The following is a 17,293-nucleotide window of genomic DNA, read 5'->3' as shown; positions in this document are numbered from 1 at the left end:
CCCTCTGCCGGCGCCCATTGGCGGCGGCGGCGGCGGGGCGGAGCCGGCGGTGTATATGAAGGGGCGCGGCAGGCGAGGAGCGCGGCTGCTCTGTGCCCCGTGGGCTCCGTTCCTCTCACCGCCCGCCGCCGCTCCCGCCCGCGCCCCCGGCCGCTTCTTCCCCCTGCCCCGCCGGGCCAGCGCCGCCGGCCGCCCCGCAGCGCGGGCGGGCGCGCTCAGAACTTCCCGGTGCCGCGGGGCGCGGAGCCCGGCCGGGGCCTGCCCGCGCCGCCCGCCGAGGGCTAGACCTCTCTCCGCCGCTCGCTCGCCCGCCCGCTCGCCATGGCCCGCGGGAAGGCCAAGGACGGCGACGGCAACTGGAAGAAATTCATCTGGAACTCGGAGAAGAAGGAGCTGCTGGGCCGCACCGGGGGCAGCTGGTGTGAGTGCCGGGCCCGGGGTCGGCGGGGCCGGGTTGGGGGGCGGCGGCGATGCGGCGGGCACTGCAGCACGGCCCGCGGCGCCCCGCCTCCGCCGGCTGCGGCGGGGCTGCGGCCCCCGGCGAGGGCGGCCCGGGGAGGGGGCTGCGGCTGGGGCCGGCGCGACGCGTCCCCGCTGGGCGAGGGCGGGGGGGTCCTCCTTCCCCTCCTTCCCCCCCGGTGTCCTGTGGGGCCCCGCGGGGGGCCGGGGGGCGCTGCCCGCGTAGGTGTGACTTCAGGTGGGGCCGGGGGTGAGGCGGGGTCGGCACCCGGCCCCGGGATGGAGCCCGGGGCGGGCCGACCTTGGTGAGGGCGCCTCGTCCTTGGGTCTCCTTCCCTGGCGGCTGGCCCGGCCCGGGAGCATCGCCGTCGGGGGAGCCTGCCCTCCCGGCCGTCACCTGCCTTGGACTTCAGGGTGGCTTTTCTTTTTTTTCCCTTTTCTCTGGATAAAGGAAACTGAGCTAATTTTACCTCGTCGAGAGAGAACAAGTGGCTTTTAATGCCTCTGCAAGAAGGAAATGGCTATATGTGCATTTGTGATTTAATGCTCGTGATGTATTTATCAGGTGCTGCACAAATAACAGATTAAGAGGCTTTTAACATTCCCGTTATGCAAATAGACAGTCTTCCAGTTGCTGCCAGCCACAGCTGGTGTGCCACCCTTGCGATGTTGAATTCGGCTCCTGTTGTAACGGATCAGCTGGAGGTGCCACATCCCGAGCTGCCAGCTTTAGCTCTGGCAGGCAGGCGGACTAGAGCAGGCTTCTGCTGTATCTTTACGTGAGCAGAATTGGGTTGTGGGTGCGCATGGATAGGTATTTTCTGCTCCGGAGGCACCAGGCAACTGCGCAGTGCTTCAAATGTGGAGGCTGAACCAGGTCCTTCTCCCAGAGTGCCTGTACCTGTCTGCCTAGGACTGATTTCCATTTGTGGAGTCGATTTGCAGGCTGATGATCCGATTCCTCTGTTATAAACCTACCTGTTGCGGGAAGCTTTCTTGTTCGACCCTGTCGTGCTCGGTCGCTAGACCTGCTGTGTATTTTCTGAGACCTAGGAGTGGTTTTGACCTTTAAGGTGTCTTTGGCGTTAAGAGCATCCTGGCTGGGAACCTAATTAAATAAGCTACCTCCCAGCGTTTGCCTTTTGATATTACAAAACTCAAAGGCGTTACGCTGCAGACAACAGCATTAGTGTTTGGTTTGTTACAACAGCACCTCCTATGACCGTGCTCTGGAAAAAATTTCCACACGTCCCTGACGTCACAGCCATTTGCTTTACGCTGCCTGGATACCAAAGAGTGCTTTTAACTCCTGGAGCACCACACTACCGCACACAGCTCTGCCCGCCAGCCCTGGCTACTTCTCCTGCCTCCGGTGCACGTGAGGAAGACAAGAGGATGGAATGCCTTTCTGACAGTGTCCCTCAGCCTCCATGTTGCTGGCTGTCCTTCCTGCTCGCCTGTTTTTCATAGGCTTGAAAAGAAAACAACCAGGACTGCCTGCTTTCATCAGGAGGCTTCTCCACTGATGGAGCTCTTTTACGATGGGGCTGAGGAGAGAGGAGGAATACTTCCACTTACTGCTTCCTCCCCTTCTCTTGTAGCTGGTCACTTCAAGTCCTTCAAATAAACCACTTCCTTTTCATCTGCAATTAGATGAAGACAGTCCGAGATCAAGCAGGCTCTCTTTCAAGTACTCTTTGGCCTCTGCGCTGGCCTGCTTGTTCCTGCAGCCTGATTAGCATCTAGTTGCTTGGCATGGGCTGGCTTATCCTTCCCGTAGGCAGCGTGGTGATGCCTAGTACAGCATGTTACTGTGCAGTTAATCAGTTGAGGTAATCCTTGTAAAGTGGTAACTGATACCCAGAGTCTGAGCCATGCTGTGTCTCCAGGCTCATCTCCACCCATGCCACCCCCCACCCCCCCCCCCCCCGGATTATTCTAGGCATCTCCCTTTAGACCAAAACTAAATTCAGTCTTTCGTTAGTATGTAATTTGCTTTTTAATTGGTATGAGCAGTGCTCTTACCCAAAGGAGCGCCTTTGTAGACATACAAGACTGGTAAACCTGTAGTACTGTGACATGTCCAAGTACTTTCCTATGTTTGAGATTGAGTATTGGGCCTGAATTCTGCTCCCGTTGTCTTTAATGGAGGCGATAGCCTGAATTACTAGGGGAGATCAGGCTTTACAGTTGCTTGTAAACCTGAATGTACCACTTACTGTAGACTGTCCTGGAAATAGCTTCGAGGCCCAGAGCTTTGTGGAACGGGTGTCATTCAGAGCACACCCATAGCATGGCTTCTTGCTGTTGGGCACTTACTTCACTGAAAGTCTGTCACCTGTGATAGTGTGTGATGGTAGCTTTGGGTCAGCCAAAGGATCCTTTAAAATATGGAAGAACATGGTTTAATCTTCATGTTTTACAATCCTAAATGCCGATTCATGGATTTCTAGGTTTTCAGGGGCTCATGCTTCCAGCCCCCCAAATGACTGGAATGACTTACGTTTTCTGTCTGCGTCAGGGCATAATCTCACTGTTAAATATATGTCTCTGCAGCAGGGCTTGCCATCTCAATGCAGTGTGCTGGGCTCTTCCTTGCAAGTGGCAAAGGTTGGAAACTTTGTCCTGAAATGTGACTGCCTTGGGCTTGATTTGATTCCTCTTTCTGTTTGTTTCCTCTTGCAGTTAAGATCCTCCTCTTCTATGTCATCTTCTACGGTTGCCTGGCAGGTATATTCATTGGGACCATCCAAGTGATGTTGCTCACTGTCAGTGAATTTGAGCCCAAATACCAGGATCGAGTGGCACCTCCAGGTAACTAAATAGGAGGCCCATGTTTGACTTGATGCAAGCTGTTCTGGGGAGGCGGGTTGGTTACTCACCTCAAGAAGGAGGATGAAATAAGCATGTTGTTGCTGTAACACATATTTGTAGGGGGTGGGTATGTTCTCAGCCTTCTGTGTTAACAGTACTGGGGCTTGAAGGCAATCCTGCTAGAATTAAAGGTTGCATCACACGAAATATGCTTCCTGTCCAAGAGGAGCTTGAACCTGGATTGCTGCTCTTCCCTACCCTTAACTTGAAGCAATGGAGTGAGGCTAAGAGGCTTCATTTGGGAATGAGCTGTATGAAGAAGCTGGGTTCAGTTTTTCTTTCTTCATAGCCACTGTGTTCCCATGGGTAAGTGAAGGGACAAAGGTAAAATGTTAGCTTTACCTGTGAAACTGGGGTGCACAAGGAGAAAGGGGACCCTACCAATTGTGGGTGTGCTTACTGAATTGTATTAGCCAACACTGAACTACACTGTGTGGTCTAAGGGAGATGGTAGCATTTACTAATGGGTATTTCAATTGCATGTGGCATGGGAGGTTAAAGGTGGGTCTTGTAGTTGCTGATGCATGACCTATCTTTACTAGACAAAATAAGTCTCTGCTCAAAATTAAAATGATCACTTGAGCAGTGTCTGTGGCCAGCCTGCCTTGGGTAGGGGCAAATAGAGTAACTAGCCCTTGCCGCAGGTTCCCTGTTCTGCCTGTCCAGGCTCTGCTGCACTATCTGATTCCGGCTGCAGCCAGCGGCTGCTCAGAGTGTGGCGGGGGAGCTGTGCAACTGCTGCTTTCCCACATTACAAATGACCTTGAGGCTGCTTGGCACTGGGGATGGTAACGATCTGTCTCCAGTTGCTCTGTAAAACAGTTCAGAAGCTTTTAATAACAGTGGTATTTAAGTGACAATTGTGAGGCTGATGGCTTGTAGCTGCAGAAGTTGGCTCTGGTGTCACATGGTGTCTTACAGCCCCACTGTCTGCAGTGCTATGCTGTGATTATGCCCTGCTCTAACAACACAGGGAACATTACCATCACCAAATGATGTTATATCTCAGCACAGAATCATCTTTTTTAGATAATTGCTTTTCCACCAGCACTTTTTAAAGACAGAACAGAGACTGGAACTGCTGCATTGCGTGTGGCGCTTCTTAATGTACCAGCATGGCTGGGGTAAATGCTGTCTTAAGCACTGAAGGTGGCTGTGTTGGTCTCTGCAATGGTCTCTGACATTTGCAGGAAAGACTAAACTGTCACTGATGCTGCCCAGAGCTGTTAGCCATATTGGCTTTTCAGATGCAGCTAATGGGGGAGTAGTTGTTATTTTAATAATGTGTTTTTCTCTGACTGAAGCCCAGTGGTCTCACCAGATGTGAAATAATTAGCGAAGAAGCCCATGGATCTTGGGTCACATCCAGATAGACCTGCTGTTTAGCCTGATGTCACATAATTACTCGCTCTAGGTAAACTGTTTGCTTTCTGTGTAATAACAGTTTGCAATTCCAATTTCAGAGCAACTCTGTGGTAAAATTTCTGTGTAAGATTTCAGCCTGCACAGGATTTTTATTCATCTTAATTGCATTCTGCACCAGTTTTTCTGGGGCTTATCCTTTTTTAACCAAAAAAGGGAACTGAATTTCAAGACGCTCTTGTAGCGTGTACTACAGAAATCAAAATAGAGGAAGAATGAAAAGGTCATCAGGGATCTTTGTAACGGGCTTTCAGGACATGTACTGAAATCAAGGGGAACAAAATCCAGCTCCTTGAATATATGACAGTAGGCAGCTCAATAAACAAGGGTTTTGAACCAAGCTATAATGGTGCATGTGTACAACTTCAAGGAGATACCAGTTAATAGCACAGGGTCCTTTGCAGGGCATCATGTGACAACTCTTTCTACAGATGTGGACAAGCTAGGGGTAAGGCGTGGTGGAGGTTGGCTCTTAATGTCGAGTCTGTTCCTCGTCCAGTAGCACAGCAGTCATTAGACCACAACGAGTCAAAAATAGCCTTTTAATGTGGGCTTTCACAGAGATTGATACTGTAGTGAGTTGCTGCTTTGCTGTGTTTGGGAGGTCAGCAACCCCTGGATTCCCCTGCTGCGAAGGGCTCTCCCCTGTGCTGCAAGCACAACTGCTCTTCTGGCAATGAACACATGTTCATTGGGCTTTCATTGCCCACACATGTGGGCATGTTCCCTCCTGCACTTGGTGAGCATCTAACTAGAATTTTCTGTGATCTGGGACCCTGGCAGACTGTGAACTACATAAAACGGGGTGTTATACAATTCTAATTCCTGGTTCTTGTGGGAAGATTTGCAAGCCAAGTAAGTATATTGGCAGCTTGATAGAGCCCTGGGTTTTCTAGGAAGCTAGAAAACGTGGTTTTATTCTTGTTACAGTGCTCTGTCCCTGGGCAAGTCACTGCTGTGTCAGTCCAAAATGGCTGGGAAAGGGGACACTACACTTCCCTTCAGGATTTGCAGGAGAAAATGCTGTAGGGGCTGCTATAATATCATTCTTGTTCTGAAATACAACAGATTTCATAACAGCAGCAGAACCTGCAGGATGTTTTATTGAGTTATTGACATGGGTGTAACACTGAAAGCCATAAAGCGCTATTTTTGTAGCCAAGTGTCGTTACTATGCTAATTGGTTTCTGCATTGAACGCAACAGGAATGTTATACAGGGCTTCAGGGCAAGCTGAGTTCTGTACCTTTCCATGATACTTTTTTCCTCCTCTTTTGTCTTGGGATGGGGGAAGGGACAGTGCAGTTCACTTTCTTGTCCAGCCGTGCCATTGCGACAGCCCCAGCTCCCAGTTCCACGTGTGCTGCAGGCTCGGACTCTGCTTTAAGCACAGAGGACGTAGCCTGCTAATAAGGAAGGATGAGGATATTGCCTCTTAAACACAATGTACTGAGTGTTTAAAAAATACTACTCCATTCCTCTCCTCCCCTTCCCCACCCCAATAGAAACTGGGCTGTGTATCCTGCCATCTTGTGGTGTGCATCCTGTGAAACACAGCATCCTGTCACTAAGGCTGCTGCAGGGGGGAGAGAGCTCACTGCTGCCTAAGGCTCTTTTTAAGTGGCAGCTGGAAGAATCCCTGCTGGAGCCAGGGGATTTCGGGTGTCCCTCCAAGTGCTGCCTGGCCATGATGTGCCTGGGCAGTGAGCGTATCCTGGAAAAGGCAGCTCTGGTGTGTATTCCCCACTTGGCTTATTTAGCTCTGATAGCAGCAGGGAGGTGGCAGGAAAGCCCCAAGGAGTGTATGCCACCTCCTGTGAAGTAGCACTTTTCTGCTTCTGTCTCTTGTTGTCTCAGTACCTATGTTTGGAAAAATCTCTGACTCTCAAGCTCCAGGGATGTTATCTGCCAAGCAGGCATTTGTAGAAAACTTGCACCTGCTTTCTGCACTTTGGGGATGAGGTAGAGGGTGACTAAAGCTTGGAAGAACATCGCTTGGTATGGAGGCTTTTGAAGTCTATCCTCATTTAGTGAGCTGGGGGGTGGTAAATAGAAATGGTATAGCGATCACTCAATTTGTCATCTGTGTCATCCCAGGAGTGTTCAGACTCATTCTGAACCAAGATTATACAGTACTTGGAAATGAGCATTGCATGATGAAGCAGGAGTGGTTACTATGGGCTTACACAACCCATTCCTGATAACAAAGCCTGACTCCCCACTTCTAGTTTCTTCCTCTTCACCCTCAGGACACTGTTTTTCCTGAGGTCTTGCTCCTGCAGCTTAGAATGGTAAAGTCTATGTGGAAAATCTGGTTAAAAATGAAGTTGAATAAATGTGATTTTAATCTGCAATGGTGTTTTGGAAGTGGAACTGTAGCTGAAAAAAAAATCAATTACTTTACATGCTTTTTTGGCTTTTGGTATCTTTGTACATCCAAGAGTTAGAAAGCCAGTAGAAGGTGGTGTCTGCTACCAAGTCAAGGCATCGCTCATCATTATGTGGACAGTGTCAGTCAACATGATGCCTATCTTCACTTTCCTAGCAATGCACTCTGAGAGCCAATTGCAGAAATTTCCTAAAGTAGTTTGTCAGTATTTTAGCAATAAGTTACTTGATTCTTCCACATGTGAACAGCATCACCACACATGACACCATGGTGCATCTCTGCGGTAATAGCATGAGATGCAGAACTGTGGCAAACAGATTATAGTCTGAAGATGTGGAGAGGGCTGTTTAGACCCCTGGCTATGGAAGCACTTGAGGCTTTGTTTCTTTTCCCCCCCCATAGGGCTTGCTTATGCATGGCTAAGAAGCTTAGTTATTGCTGTACTTTATTGGCGCCACATACTTCCTTAGGTGTCTAGCAACCCATTGTAGGTAGTACTGGAATGGCTCAGCTTTGTAATTTTTTTCTTGTCCCTCCTTGCTTCTGTTCCCCTAATGGGGATGAGAGAAGGTTTCAGAAAGGTTACGGATGTGTTCTGCAGAGGTTACCTCCTCTGGTCAGATCAAATCAACGCTTTTTTTTTTAAACAAGATTGCTTAAGGAGGGTTCAGTGATAGTGCTATTCTAATAACAGCACTGAAGCTTTTATTCTGGCTATGGGATGTACAGATGGAAAACAAGGAAGGAAATGACAGATCTGTGCTTAGGGCTTTGTCTGGTCAGTTGCAAGCATGTGAGAATGGAGCTTGTGGTGGAAGCCAGTAATATGTTTTTAATCAGGATAAAGCTATTTTCATAACAAGCCTTTCATCTTCACAAAGATTTACTTCCTCGCTTCATAAGTGAAGTTCTTGTCCTGAACAAAGTACCTGCTATACCAAAGCTCAGTCTGGTTCATCCAAGTACCCGTAAATGCCCAAAGTTTGGCTGAAAGCAGCCCAGCTATGGCCACAGGCTGAGTCTACCTGGCAGGAATGGTTCTCTTGCGCTGGCCGCTAGAGCAGCTGCATGGAGGTGCTGCTTGGGCTTCAGTGCTGCTCTGCGAAGATTTGCAAGACAGGGATGCTTCGGATGGGCAATCTGTTCTTCCAACCGAGTCACTTGTCTCATGGGCAGAGGGTTGGCTTTGGACTGTACTGTCAGGGGCCAGGCTCTCCTAACCAGAGAACAGGGATATTCTGCTAGGTGGATTTTTCACACCACAGGGTGTGTATTGCTTCACCTTTGCCACGTCTGCATGGGTGCCTTTACCCATTACCTTGGACAAGGTAAAGAAATAGAGGTGGGGAGTTCCTTGGGTTTAGAGGTCCTGAGCGAAACTAGTAATTTAACTGCCTGACCGAAGCTTAACAAGCCTGGCCAAGCTTTCTTGAATTTTATATTTATACACTTGAATGACACACCTGTAACTTGAACTCTGGAAGAGGCAGACCCAGGAGAGGAACCAAGGCCTGCCTTCGCTGCAATTCCAGATAGCCACTTCAAGTGACTCTGAGCCTATTGCTTCCCCGCTGAGTGGTAACATGAGGAGGGTTTGGCGGGATGGGATTGAAGTCCCTTACTAAAATTGAACCCGGCTTATTTAGTTTATATATGTTTATTTATAACCATCTGTGAAGCGAGAATGCAAGTAATTGCTTGAAAAGGGGTTGAAAGCCACTGACTTTGGAGGGTAGGACATAATTCTGCTAGTGGAGTAGTAAGTTGCTTCTAAACTTTTAACATTCAACCTGGTCAATTTGTACCAGAGGGAGTTTTGAGCAGTTAAAGCTGCTTCCTGGAATAAAACTTGAAACCCTGAGCTACTCGCTGGGTGTCTCGCTATCTTTGGCTACTAGGAGCTGCGTTTAGGGGAACAAAGCTAATCTTTGTCCTAGGTTACAAATTCCAACTCAGTGGGTAGCGGGGGGGGGGCCGAGGGTGAGCTGGCTTGAGGAGGGACTAAGCAGAAGCACTCAAGTGGCTTTGGAAAAATTGCTGGAGTCACAAGCTCCTGTGGGCTGGGGCCAGCCAGCTAAGCTGCCTGAGTTTTTGCACCAGGGGAACTTGTTGGCAATAGGCCTGTTCTGAAAGCTGTCAAAGCAAATGCTGACCCCCTGCTCCTTTTTCTTGTTCTTGCTAAAATGAAGATGACAAACTGCGCAGAAGTCAAGACCTCGGTGATTACAGTGGCTGTCACAAAAGCAGCATGAACTCCAGTTCCCATTACTTAAGTTTAAAGTGTTAGCCATGCATCAATGCATTCAATTAAAATGTGACCTAAACATCACGCAGGAGCAGCTATTTCCAAGTCCCATAATGAAAAGCAAAGGGGTTGGCACTTTTCATCATCTGTAGGCATTACTTGTATCTAGTCCCTTCTTTTCTCCATGCATTCTCTTTCTGTTCATCCTCCTAAAGTCAAAAGCGGAGCTAGTTACAGAGCCCAGAATCTAGGGCAGTCTTTTAAAGATCTCTCCTGTGTGGTGGTATTTCCTACTCACCTACTCGGTGATGAGCTGCTGATTAGAGAGCTCAGAAGGCTATTTCTGCAATCAAATACCTGCTTACAGAGTGAAAAGACCAGAGAAAGTGATCAGGCTGACAAATTTACCGAGTGAGAAAATGTCTCCTGCCCTGCATCCTACAAGGGAGACTACACAGAGGCAACGTGGATTACAACCGGCAGGGGCCATACCTGACTTGGGGAACCTCTCCTATTTTATTGCGAGGGTTCATGAGTGGGCAGCTCTGCTTTTTATTCTAAATACACAGTGTGTTTTGCAGACTTTCAAGTCAACCTATTAGGGATACATATATAAGAGTAGGCTTCTGTGGGACTTTAGTGTGTGTGTGTGTGGTTGGTCTCACACGCAGACAGCTTCCTTTCTGTCCTTGGGGAGGAGGCAGAAGTGGGCAGGGGACCGCGGTTGGCTGTTTTTCTTGAGGAAAACCTTGACTTATAGCCTCCCTTCTGGATTCTGTGATTTTTATCTGCTTAGTGATGCAAACATCATGACGAATATTCCAGACTGTTGTTGGAAAGAGGAGATAAGAGCCCATCAGAGCCTCCCCTTTAGTGAGCTTAAGCTGTTTTGTGCAAGTCCTGAAGTCTGAAAAATAGAGGTTATTAGAATGAGTTACGTTCTTGGTGTGCGTTGCATTGCCTGGAGGCTGTGCAACTCTGAGGTGTACTTAATGGTTTCTTCCTGATTTTGCTTTTCTTAGGACTGACTCAAATCCCCCAGGTACAAAAGACAGAAATTTCCTTTACTGCCTCCGATCCCAAAAGTTTTGACCTGTATGTGAAGAACCTTGAGAAGTTCTTAAAGGACTACAGCGCTGATCAACAAACTGAAAACATAGTATTTCAGGACTGTGGGGGTAAGTCTCAATTGTTTCCTGCAGCTGAGGGCTCTGACCAATGCCTCTGCGTCAGGTCCATCAGAAGCCGAGGGTGAGCAGTGGCGGTCTCTGTCTTTGGCTGTTCCTTTTATTGTAACCGACGGCACGTTGGTAAACTGGCAGGCTCTGGTTTCAGTCATACGGCTGCTCATTAAGTGATTAGTTTGGACAGACCGGACTTGGCCAGGGATGTACCTAGAAGCTTATTGTAGAGGTTATATGGTTGGGAACTCCCAGATTTCACTTGGAGAAAGTTGCAGCTGGCTCTGAAAAGCACGTGGCACTGACCTTATCCTCTCTGAACCCACGGGGGTTTTACTGACGACTTTGCTAAAGCCAGTGTCGGTCCTCTTGATGCAATGCAGCAAAACATCTGGGAGGTACTAGCCTTTAATAGATTAGATGTGATAATGCAGAATGAGACTATCACCTCGTAATACGTGCATGTAAAATCTGAGGGGAACCTGCTTGTAAAAGCTGCCAAAAAAAATCCCTGAGCCAGTGGATTACAAATGTGTTTGTTCTCTTGTAGTCTGGAAGAACTCTCAGTTAAAAAACAAAACCCCCGCAGACTTGCTGGTCTGGGACCAGCCCACACGTGGGGGGGTGGCTGGGTGCAGGTCTGTGGCGTCACTTACCTGTTTGGACGCGGGGGATGTCCTAGCTACACAGTAAAGCGTAAGTGTTGCTGTTCCTGACAAGCAAAAGGTCACGTTGCATATGGTTGTCTTTTCGTTCCCCTACCGTGACAGACACACCTACCGATTACAAAGAGAGAGGACCATATAATGACGCCCAGGGCCAGAAGAAGGTCTGCAAATTCAAACGTGAATGGCTGGAAAACTGTTCTGGAATAAATGATCCCACCTTTGGGTACAGGGATGGCAAACCATGCATCCTCATCAAACTCAACAGAATTATCGGCTTCAAACCTAAGGCAAGTACCTCTTCCCTTTCTAGCAGAAGCTACTGATAAGGAGGAGGAGTTGGCTGCAGATTTGCTGTGCCTGCTTTTCTGTCTCTGGAGAGAGATCAGTATTAAACCCTTTCTGCAGAGGAGAAGTTGGGAAGTGGTTTGAGTAACTGGCTTTAAAAATACTTTTCATTAAAAAGCAATGAAAACTGCACACCGCAAGTTGGTAACAAGGAGCCATGAACCTCACAGTGCAAACTCCTGGTTATTTATCTGGTACCTTCTGAGCCTCCTAACTGAATTGCTCTAACGGGGTATTTTCTTCAAATGATAAAACCCATTTTAAGTTTCTGTGCTTCCATGGGACTGTCCCGGACCGACTCTATCTGTGGCAAGATCAGTATGTCGTGTCATGTCCCGATCTACTCCATTCTTTACTCAGGCAGTGTAGAGTTGCCTGCCTTGCTAAGACCACTTAATTAAATGAAGTCGTGCTAATATTCACCATCAGACTGATACACAGTCTATAAAGCGTAAACTACATCTGAGAGTCAGGCATGGCTCTTATTGCAAGAAAGGCGAGGAGAGCTTTAGGTTATTTAATGCAGTTTCTCAGATGCTGTAGCATGTCTCTGTCACCCGCTTGCTCTGTGCTGCACCTGAAGGCATGTTTGCAGTAATGCTGAAGGATGTTAATCTGGATGGAATGGCTTTTACTTCTAGTTTTTTCCCCAACACATTCTAAGATTCTATGGAATGCTAAAAAATTCTCTAAGAATTCAGTGGCAGAACACGTTATTGAGTAAGGTGGTGTGCAAAACCTGCCGCTCCATCTTCTGGATGGAAAACAGTGGAAATGGTGTGCTAAGCCACCTTCACCACTGTCCGTCAGTGCAGTCGAGGACGGGGAATGGTGCTGTCTAGCTAATGTTTTGAGGAACATTTTTCTTCAAAGGGAGCCCGCCCTGTGCTAAAAGAAATGAGTTGAATTTTGGCTCATCTGATCCAGGGTGGAAACAGTGGGTGCGTTTTAGCAGGAATGTGCTGTGCTTGGTACGCGGTGGTTGTGGGATGATGTAAGATGCGCACGTTTGATGACTGGGGAAGAGAAGGGTTTGGTGTGTTGCTCTTTTCTTTGCCACAGAGCTCTGAAGAGCTCCAGACTGCGTTAGACAGCAGGGTCTAGTCAAGGAATGACTTTACATGTTTCGTTTAGAAATGGTGTGTATCCAAGGCAGTATTTGTTTCCCACGCTCCAGCAGAGACCTTATATAGCTCTTGTGTCGGGCAAGGTGTGTGTAAAGCAGATCTGAGACCTGCAAGGTTGTGAAGCAAAAACTACTGCACTTGTTAAGAAGCCGAAGACCAACATCAGAGTTGGCACTCCCACTTTTCCCTGACATACTCGGAGCCTTTGTCCTTCCCTGCAGGTGGTGTCAAAGTTCAGCAACCTCAGGGTGTGACTGCCACTCTTTGTTCTTTCTTGTGCACTTCCAGTCCTAGCTGCACCCGCCTGGCAGGCAGGTGGCACATCCTCCAGCAGCAGCGGGTCTCTTCCTGCCGCTGCCTGGGCTTTGCACAAACAAGCCCCGCTAGCTAGCACTCTGCCGTGAAACGCTCTTCCTCAATGACACCACGAAATGGAAAATAGGCTGATCTGCTTGCTTTGGTATCCACAGCAGGGAAGCTGTAAGAGCAGACAGCACCTCTGCTTGGGTTAAGTTCCCCGGCTTCTAGTTGTGTTACGCTGCGTGTCTGTCCCAAGAACTACCACCAGGAGCTGTTGCCTCTGAAACTGAGCTAGAAGGGATTCCGGTTAATGGCACGTGTTTGGTACCACTAGAGCTTTGCTGCTGCAAAGGTGCCGCAGTCTGCAGAGAAGTGTCCGGTGTGTAACATCCCCTTGTTTTGGGTTTCTTCTAGGCTCCGGTAAATGAGAGCCTCCCTCCAGAGGTTATGGCAAAATACAACCCGTATCTCATCCCTGTCCACTGCACTGCCAAGGTAAGTTGAAATACAGTAGAGCAGAGTCGGGAAGCTGCAGGGGAAGGCTGTCTAAGTCTTTGTCCAAGTGTAGTGACCCTTCTCTGCCTTTCCGCAGACAACGGGGGTGCTTCTTACTTGGGATATCTCCCCCTTCGGAACAGGAGTTTCTCAAAACCCCATTGGTGACGAATTGACAGTTAGCGTTGCCCTCACAGGGAGGGGTAAAAGCAGGGTCGGATAGCAAAGGGTATCCTCGAAAGTAGCTATTTTGCTTCCAAGTGCTGTACTGGAGCTCTTAGCAGGGATGGCTGAAAAAAGGACCCCAGGGAAGAGGTATTTTACTCGGCATTGTAAAGCAGCTGAGAAACAGCAAACTTTTTTTTTTAGCCAAAGATAGCGCGTTGGTGCGACAGGAAGCTGTGGTGACTTCTGAATGCGTAAAGATGCGGTTGAGTTTTTAAATAAAGAAAAGCCCTTTTCCTGGCTGATGTGTGCTGGGAGGTGCTTATTGTGCAGCTGCTGGTTAGACGGCACTTAAGTGTCCTTTCCACCATCGGGACCATCCTCGTGCTGTCAAGACGAGGATCAGTGATGACCAAAGAGAGGTCGCGGTCTCGGTGAAAAACAGATGCTGCTAGGGAAAAGGGCTGCAAAAGGTAGAGTTTGGGTGATTGTCATGGTTTGTTCTTCCTCTTCCCGCCTCCCTAGAGAGAGGACGATGCAGACAAAATAGGCACAGTGGAGTACTATGGGATGGGCGGCTACCCTGGCTTTGCCCTGCAGTACTACCCCTACTACGGCAAGCTCCTGCAGCCACGGTACCTGCAGCCGCTGGTGGCAGTGCAGTTCACCAACCTGACCTACGACATCGAGGTGCGTGTGGAATGCAGGGCCTATGGGCAGAACATCCAGTACAGCGACAAAGACCGCTTCCAGGGACGCTTTGATATTAAATTTGACATAAAAAGCAGCTGATTGTAAGCACAACTCTCTTCCCCCCCCCCTCCTCCTAGCCATTTAAAAATGTTAAAAAAAAAAAGAACAAAAAAGAAAACCTACTAGTCTTGAACAAACTGTCATACGTATGGGACCTACACGTAATCTATATGCTTTACACTAGCTTTCTGCATTTACTAGGTTAGAATGTAAACAAAGTGTAGCAATAGCCACAAATATTTATTCTACTGTAAATGACAAAAGAAAACAAAATTGAGCCTTGGGACATGCCCATCTTTACTGTAAATTATGATTCCATAACTGACTTGTAGTAAGCAGTGTTTCTGGCCCCTAAGTATTGCTGCCTTGTGTATTTTATTTAGTGTACAGTACTATAGGTGCATACTCTGGTCATTTTTCAAGCCATGTATTGTATCTGTTTTCTACTTCTTGTGAGCAAAGACTTTTGCTGTCCAAGGTGTAAATACTCAATGGGACTAGAACTGGCATGATACTTCTCATTGTTTTGTTCCTTTTCAAAGAAAGGCCCACCTGTGAGACTATATTTAACAGCACTCCATATGGCTTCTGACTTTTCTGTGGTGTTAGGGTATTTTATTTGGAGGGGCGGCAGGGGAAACTAACTTAAGTGAAGTTAAAGAGAGTAGATGATTGTGTACTGTGCTTTGTAGCGAATGCTGTCTCTCTCTCCACCTTTTTCCCTCATCCTCCAGTACGTTGTGTGAGAGTCCGGGTCAGACTATCACTCTCCTCGGTGATAGGCATAACTTTTTTGCTTTGTATATTTTCCTTTTTTTTTTTTTCCTGCTGGAGGCATCGCACACTGTGGTGCTAATGTCTTTATTGAATGTTTTAACCATTTTCATGGTGGAAGAATTTTATATTTATGCAGTTGTACAATTTTATTTTTTCTGCAAGAAAGTGTAATGTATGAAATAAACCAAAGTCACATGTTTGAAAATAAATCTTTATTTTAAACTTTATAAAAGCAATGCAGTACCCCATAGAATGGTGTTAAATGTTGTCTAAAGTGCAAAACTCTATGTTCTAACATGTAATAATAGCCAGGAGTACAGTGCTCTTGTTGATCTTGTATTTCAGTCAGGTTGAAACATTGGACAAATAAATGAATGAATACACCATTCTGTGTACATGTCTCTTGCATTGGGTGAGGGTGCAGGCTGTTAGTTGTCCAGAATCTTGAAGAAGTACTGCACCTATTTTGAACAGAAAATGCATCTTTATTGTTCCCTCCCAGAACGTCTCAGCTGAAGGTGGTTGAAACATGCATTGGGATTGCCTAAAACTGCTGCTCCCACCTGTGACCAAAGGGGTTACCCATCAGCTCTAGAACAGCAGGGTTTGGTGTTAGTTACTTGTTTCCTGCTCTCCTGGGCTGCATTAGAGGCTGCTGTGGCACTCATGCCCATGATCACATCAGTCGGGAACCCAAGAAGTCTTCAGTGTATTCACCATGGCTGCAAGTTCTCCATGTCTGGAGGCACAGGCCACATGTTCTAGTAGTAACTACAGGTAAAAATGGTTTATCCTTAGGGCGGGTTAAAGCATCCACCAGTGGGATGCGCTGCAGGTCCAGAGGGGAGGGTGCACACTGAAGCCACAAGCAGAAGAAATGGAGTTTCACGGCAGTGACTTGCTCTGTGTTGCTGCTTGGCCAATAGCTCGGCACTGAGAACAGGCTATGCCTGACAGGGCTGCTCAGATGTGACAAAGTGTGGCAGCTGGCTTCCTGCAGGAGTCAAGATCACTTTACGCTGCATGACGCAGATTACCAGGGAGAATTTCTCCGTGTAAAGTGACAAAACATGACCATCCTAGAGCAAGCTCCTCGATAAACCCTTCCTGACCGGAACACATGATACTGGAAAAGCAAGCTGCTAAACTTTTTCCCATCTGCTAGAGGGAAAAGCGTAGTCACAGTACGCTATGGCGGTTAGCATATGTGTTTGGCTGTTTCATGCTACTCCCAAGGAGCAGGAGCTAGCAGAAATCTCACCTTCAACTGTTTCATTTGCTGCTGTACGTTTATAGTGAGGCAAGGATTTAACAAAGATGCTGTGATTAAAGCACTAAAATACAATACTCCCTGAAGGAAGCTCCACATGCACAAGAGCTGCAGGAAAGCTGAGCCATTTTGGCTCCCAGCAACCAACTGGTGGGTGTGCTACTGCCACCACTGGTGGGGGGGTTGCATGGCTCAAGGTTTGGTAGGATCAACTGCCCCTACAATTCAATTCTTAGGTGCACAGCCTGTGACAGTTTAAAAAAAAACCAAAACCACCAACACAACAACAAAAAAAAACCCCTGCACTGCTTTATTTCTAAAAGACCCAACTCATGGTTAGATAATTTATCTCCTTTTAATTTACTATATGAGCACAAAGTCCAAGCATGAACTAGTAATAAAGATAATGGCTTATTTCAGGGGTTGGGACAAACATTGTAGAAAACTGATGGTGCCTGTGTTGGCTTCAGTGAGCAAGTGTCAAAAGGGGCTCGTATAATGTACTCTTAGTGATGGCATATGAAATAAAGCAAAAAAACCCCTTTACCTCCCCCATCACTTTCTAGTACCAAATCGGTGCAAGCAGGATGGCCCGCTCTGATCACTAATTAACTAGGTCCTAATGGCAATAGCTACCCCAGCTGCACACCCTGCAGCCACCCACTGAAAAGACCCAACTAATCGCAGGCCTCATGACAACTCTGCCACCAAAGTGCCATTACCCCCCCCCCGCCCCCCCCCCAAAAAAAACCCCCACAGCGCACGTGGTCAGACATGTCCCCTCCCCCCCATTACAAATGTTGCTGTAATTTGTCAGACCTAGT

General features: G+C 47.8%; 2 protein-coding genes across 3 annotated transcripts in view; one reads left to right on the top strand and one right to left on the bottom strand.

The window, feature by feature from the left end:
* Positions 1–232: 232 nt before the first annotated feature.
* ATP1B1 (ATPase Na+/K+ transporting subunit beta 1) lies at positions 233–15,585 on the top strand. Its single transcript, XM_076349454.1, has 6 exons — positions 233–421; positions 3,145–3,273; positions 10,411–10,566; positions 11,340–11,524; positions 13,424–13,504; positions 14,195–15,585. Exons 1-6 carry the CDS (start codon positions 322–324, stop codon positions 14,459–14,461), a joined length of 918 nt encoding a protein of 305 aa, XP_076205569.1. The 5' UTR covers positions 233–321; the 3' UTR covers positions 14,462–15,585.
* The window catches only part of NME7 (NME/NM23 family member 7), a 93,017-nt gene continuing 91,118 nt past the window's right edge, over positions 15,395–17,293 (bottom strand). For both annotated transcript variants that reach the window (XM_076349422.1, XM_076349432.1), the window contains one exon: positions 15,395–15,660. In XM_076349422.1, the coding sequence (XP_076205537.1) occupies positions 15,628–15,660 (33 nt within the window). In that variant the 3' untranslated portion in view covers positions 15,395–15,627. The remainder of the gene's footprint in view (positions 15,661–17,293) is intronic.

The sequence above is a fragment of the Aptenodytes patagonicus genome, chromosome 1 (genome assembly GCF_965638725.1).
Source record: "Aptenodytes patagonicus chromosome 1, bAptPat1.pri.cur, whole genome shotgun sequence".
Taxonomy (NCBI): Eukaryota; Metazoa; Chordata; class Aves; order Sphenisciformes; family Spheniscidae; genus Aptenodytes; species Aptenodytes patagonicus.
Note: the sequence above shows the minus strand (reverse complement) of the source record. Positions and strands in the feature narration are given on the sequence as shown.

Coding starts and splice junctions, on each gene's coding strand:
- ATP1B1 (XM_076349454.1), top strand. CDS start 322: ATGGCCCGCGGGAAGGCCAAGGACGGCGACGGCAACTGGAAGAAATTC. Junction 422..3,144: donor CCGCACCGGGGGCAGCTGGT/GTGAGTGCCGGG, acceptor TTCCTCTTGCAG/TTAAGATCCTCCTCTTCTAT. Junction 11,525..13,423: donor TTATCGGCTTCAAACCTAAG/GCAAGTACCTCT, acceptor GGTTTCTTCTAG/GCTCCGGTAAATGAGAGCCT.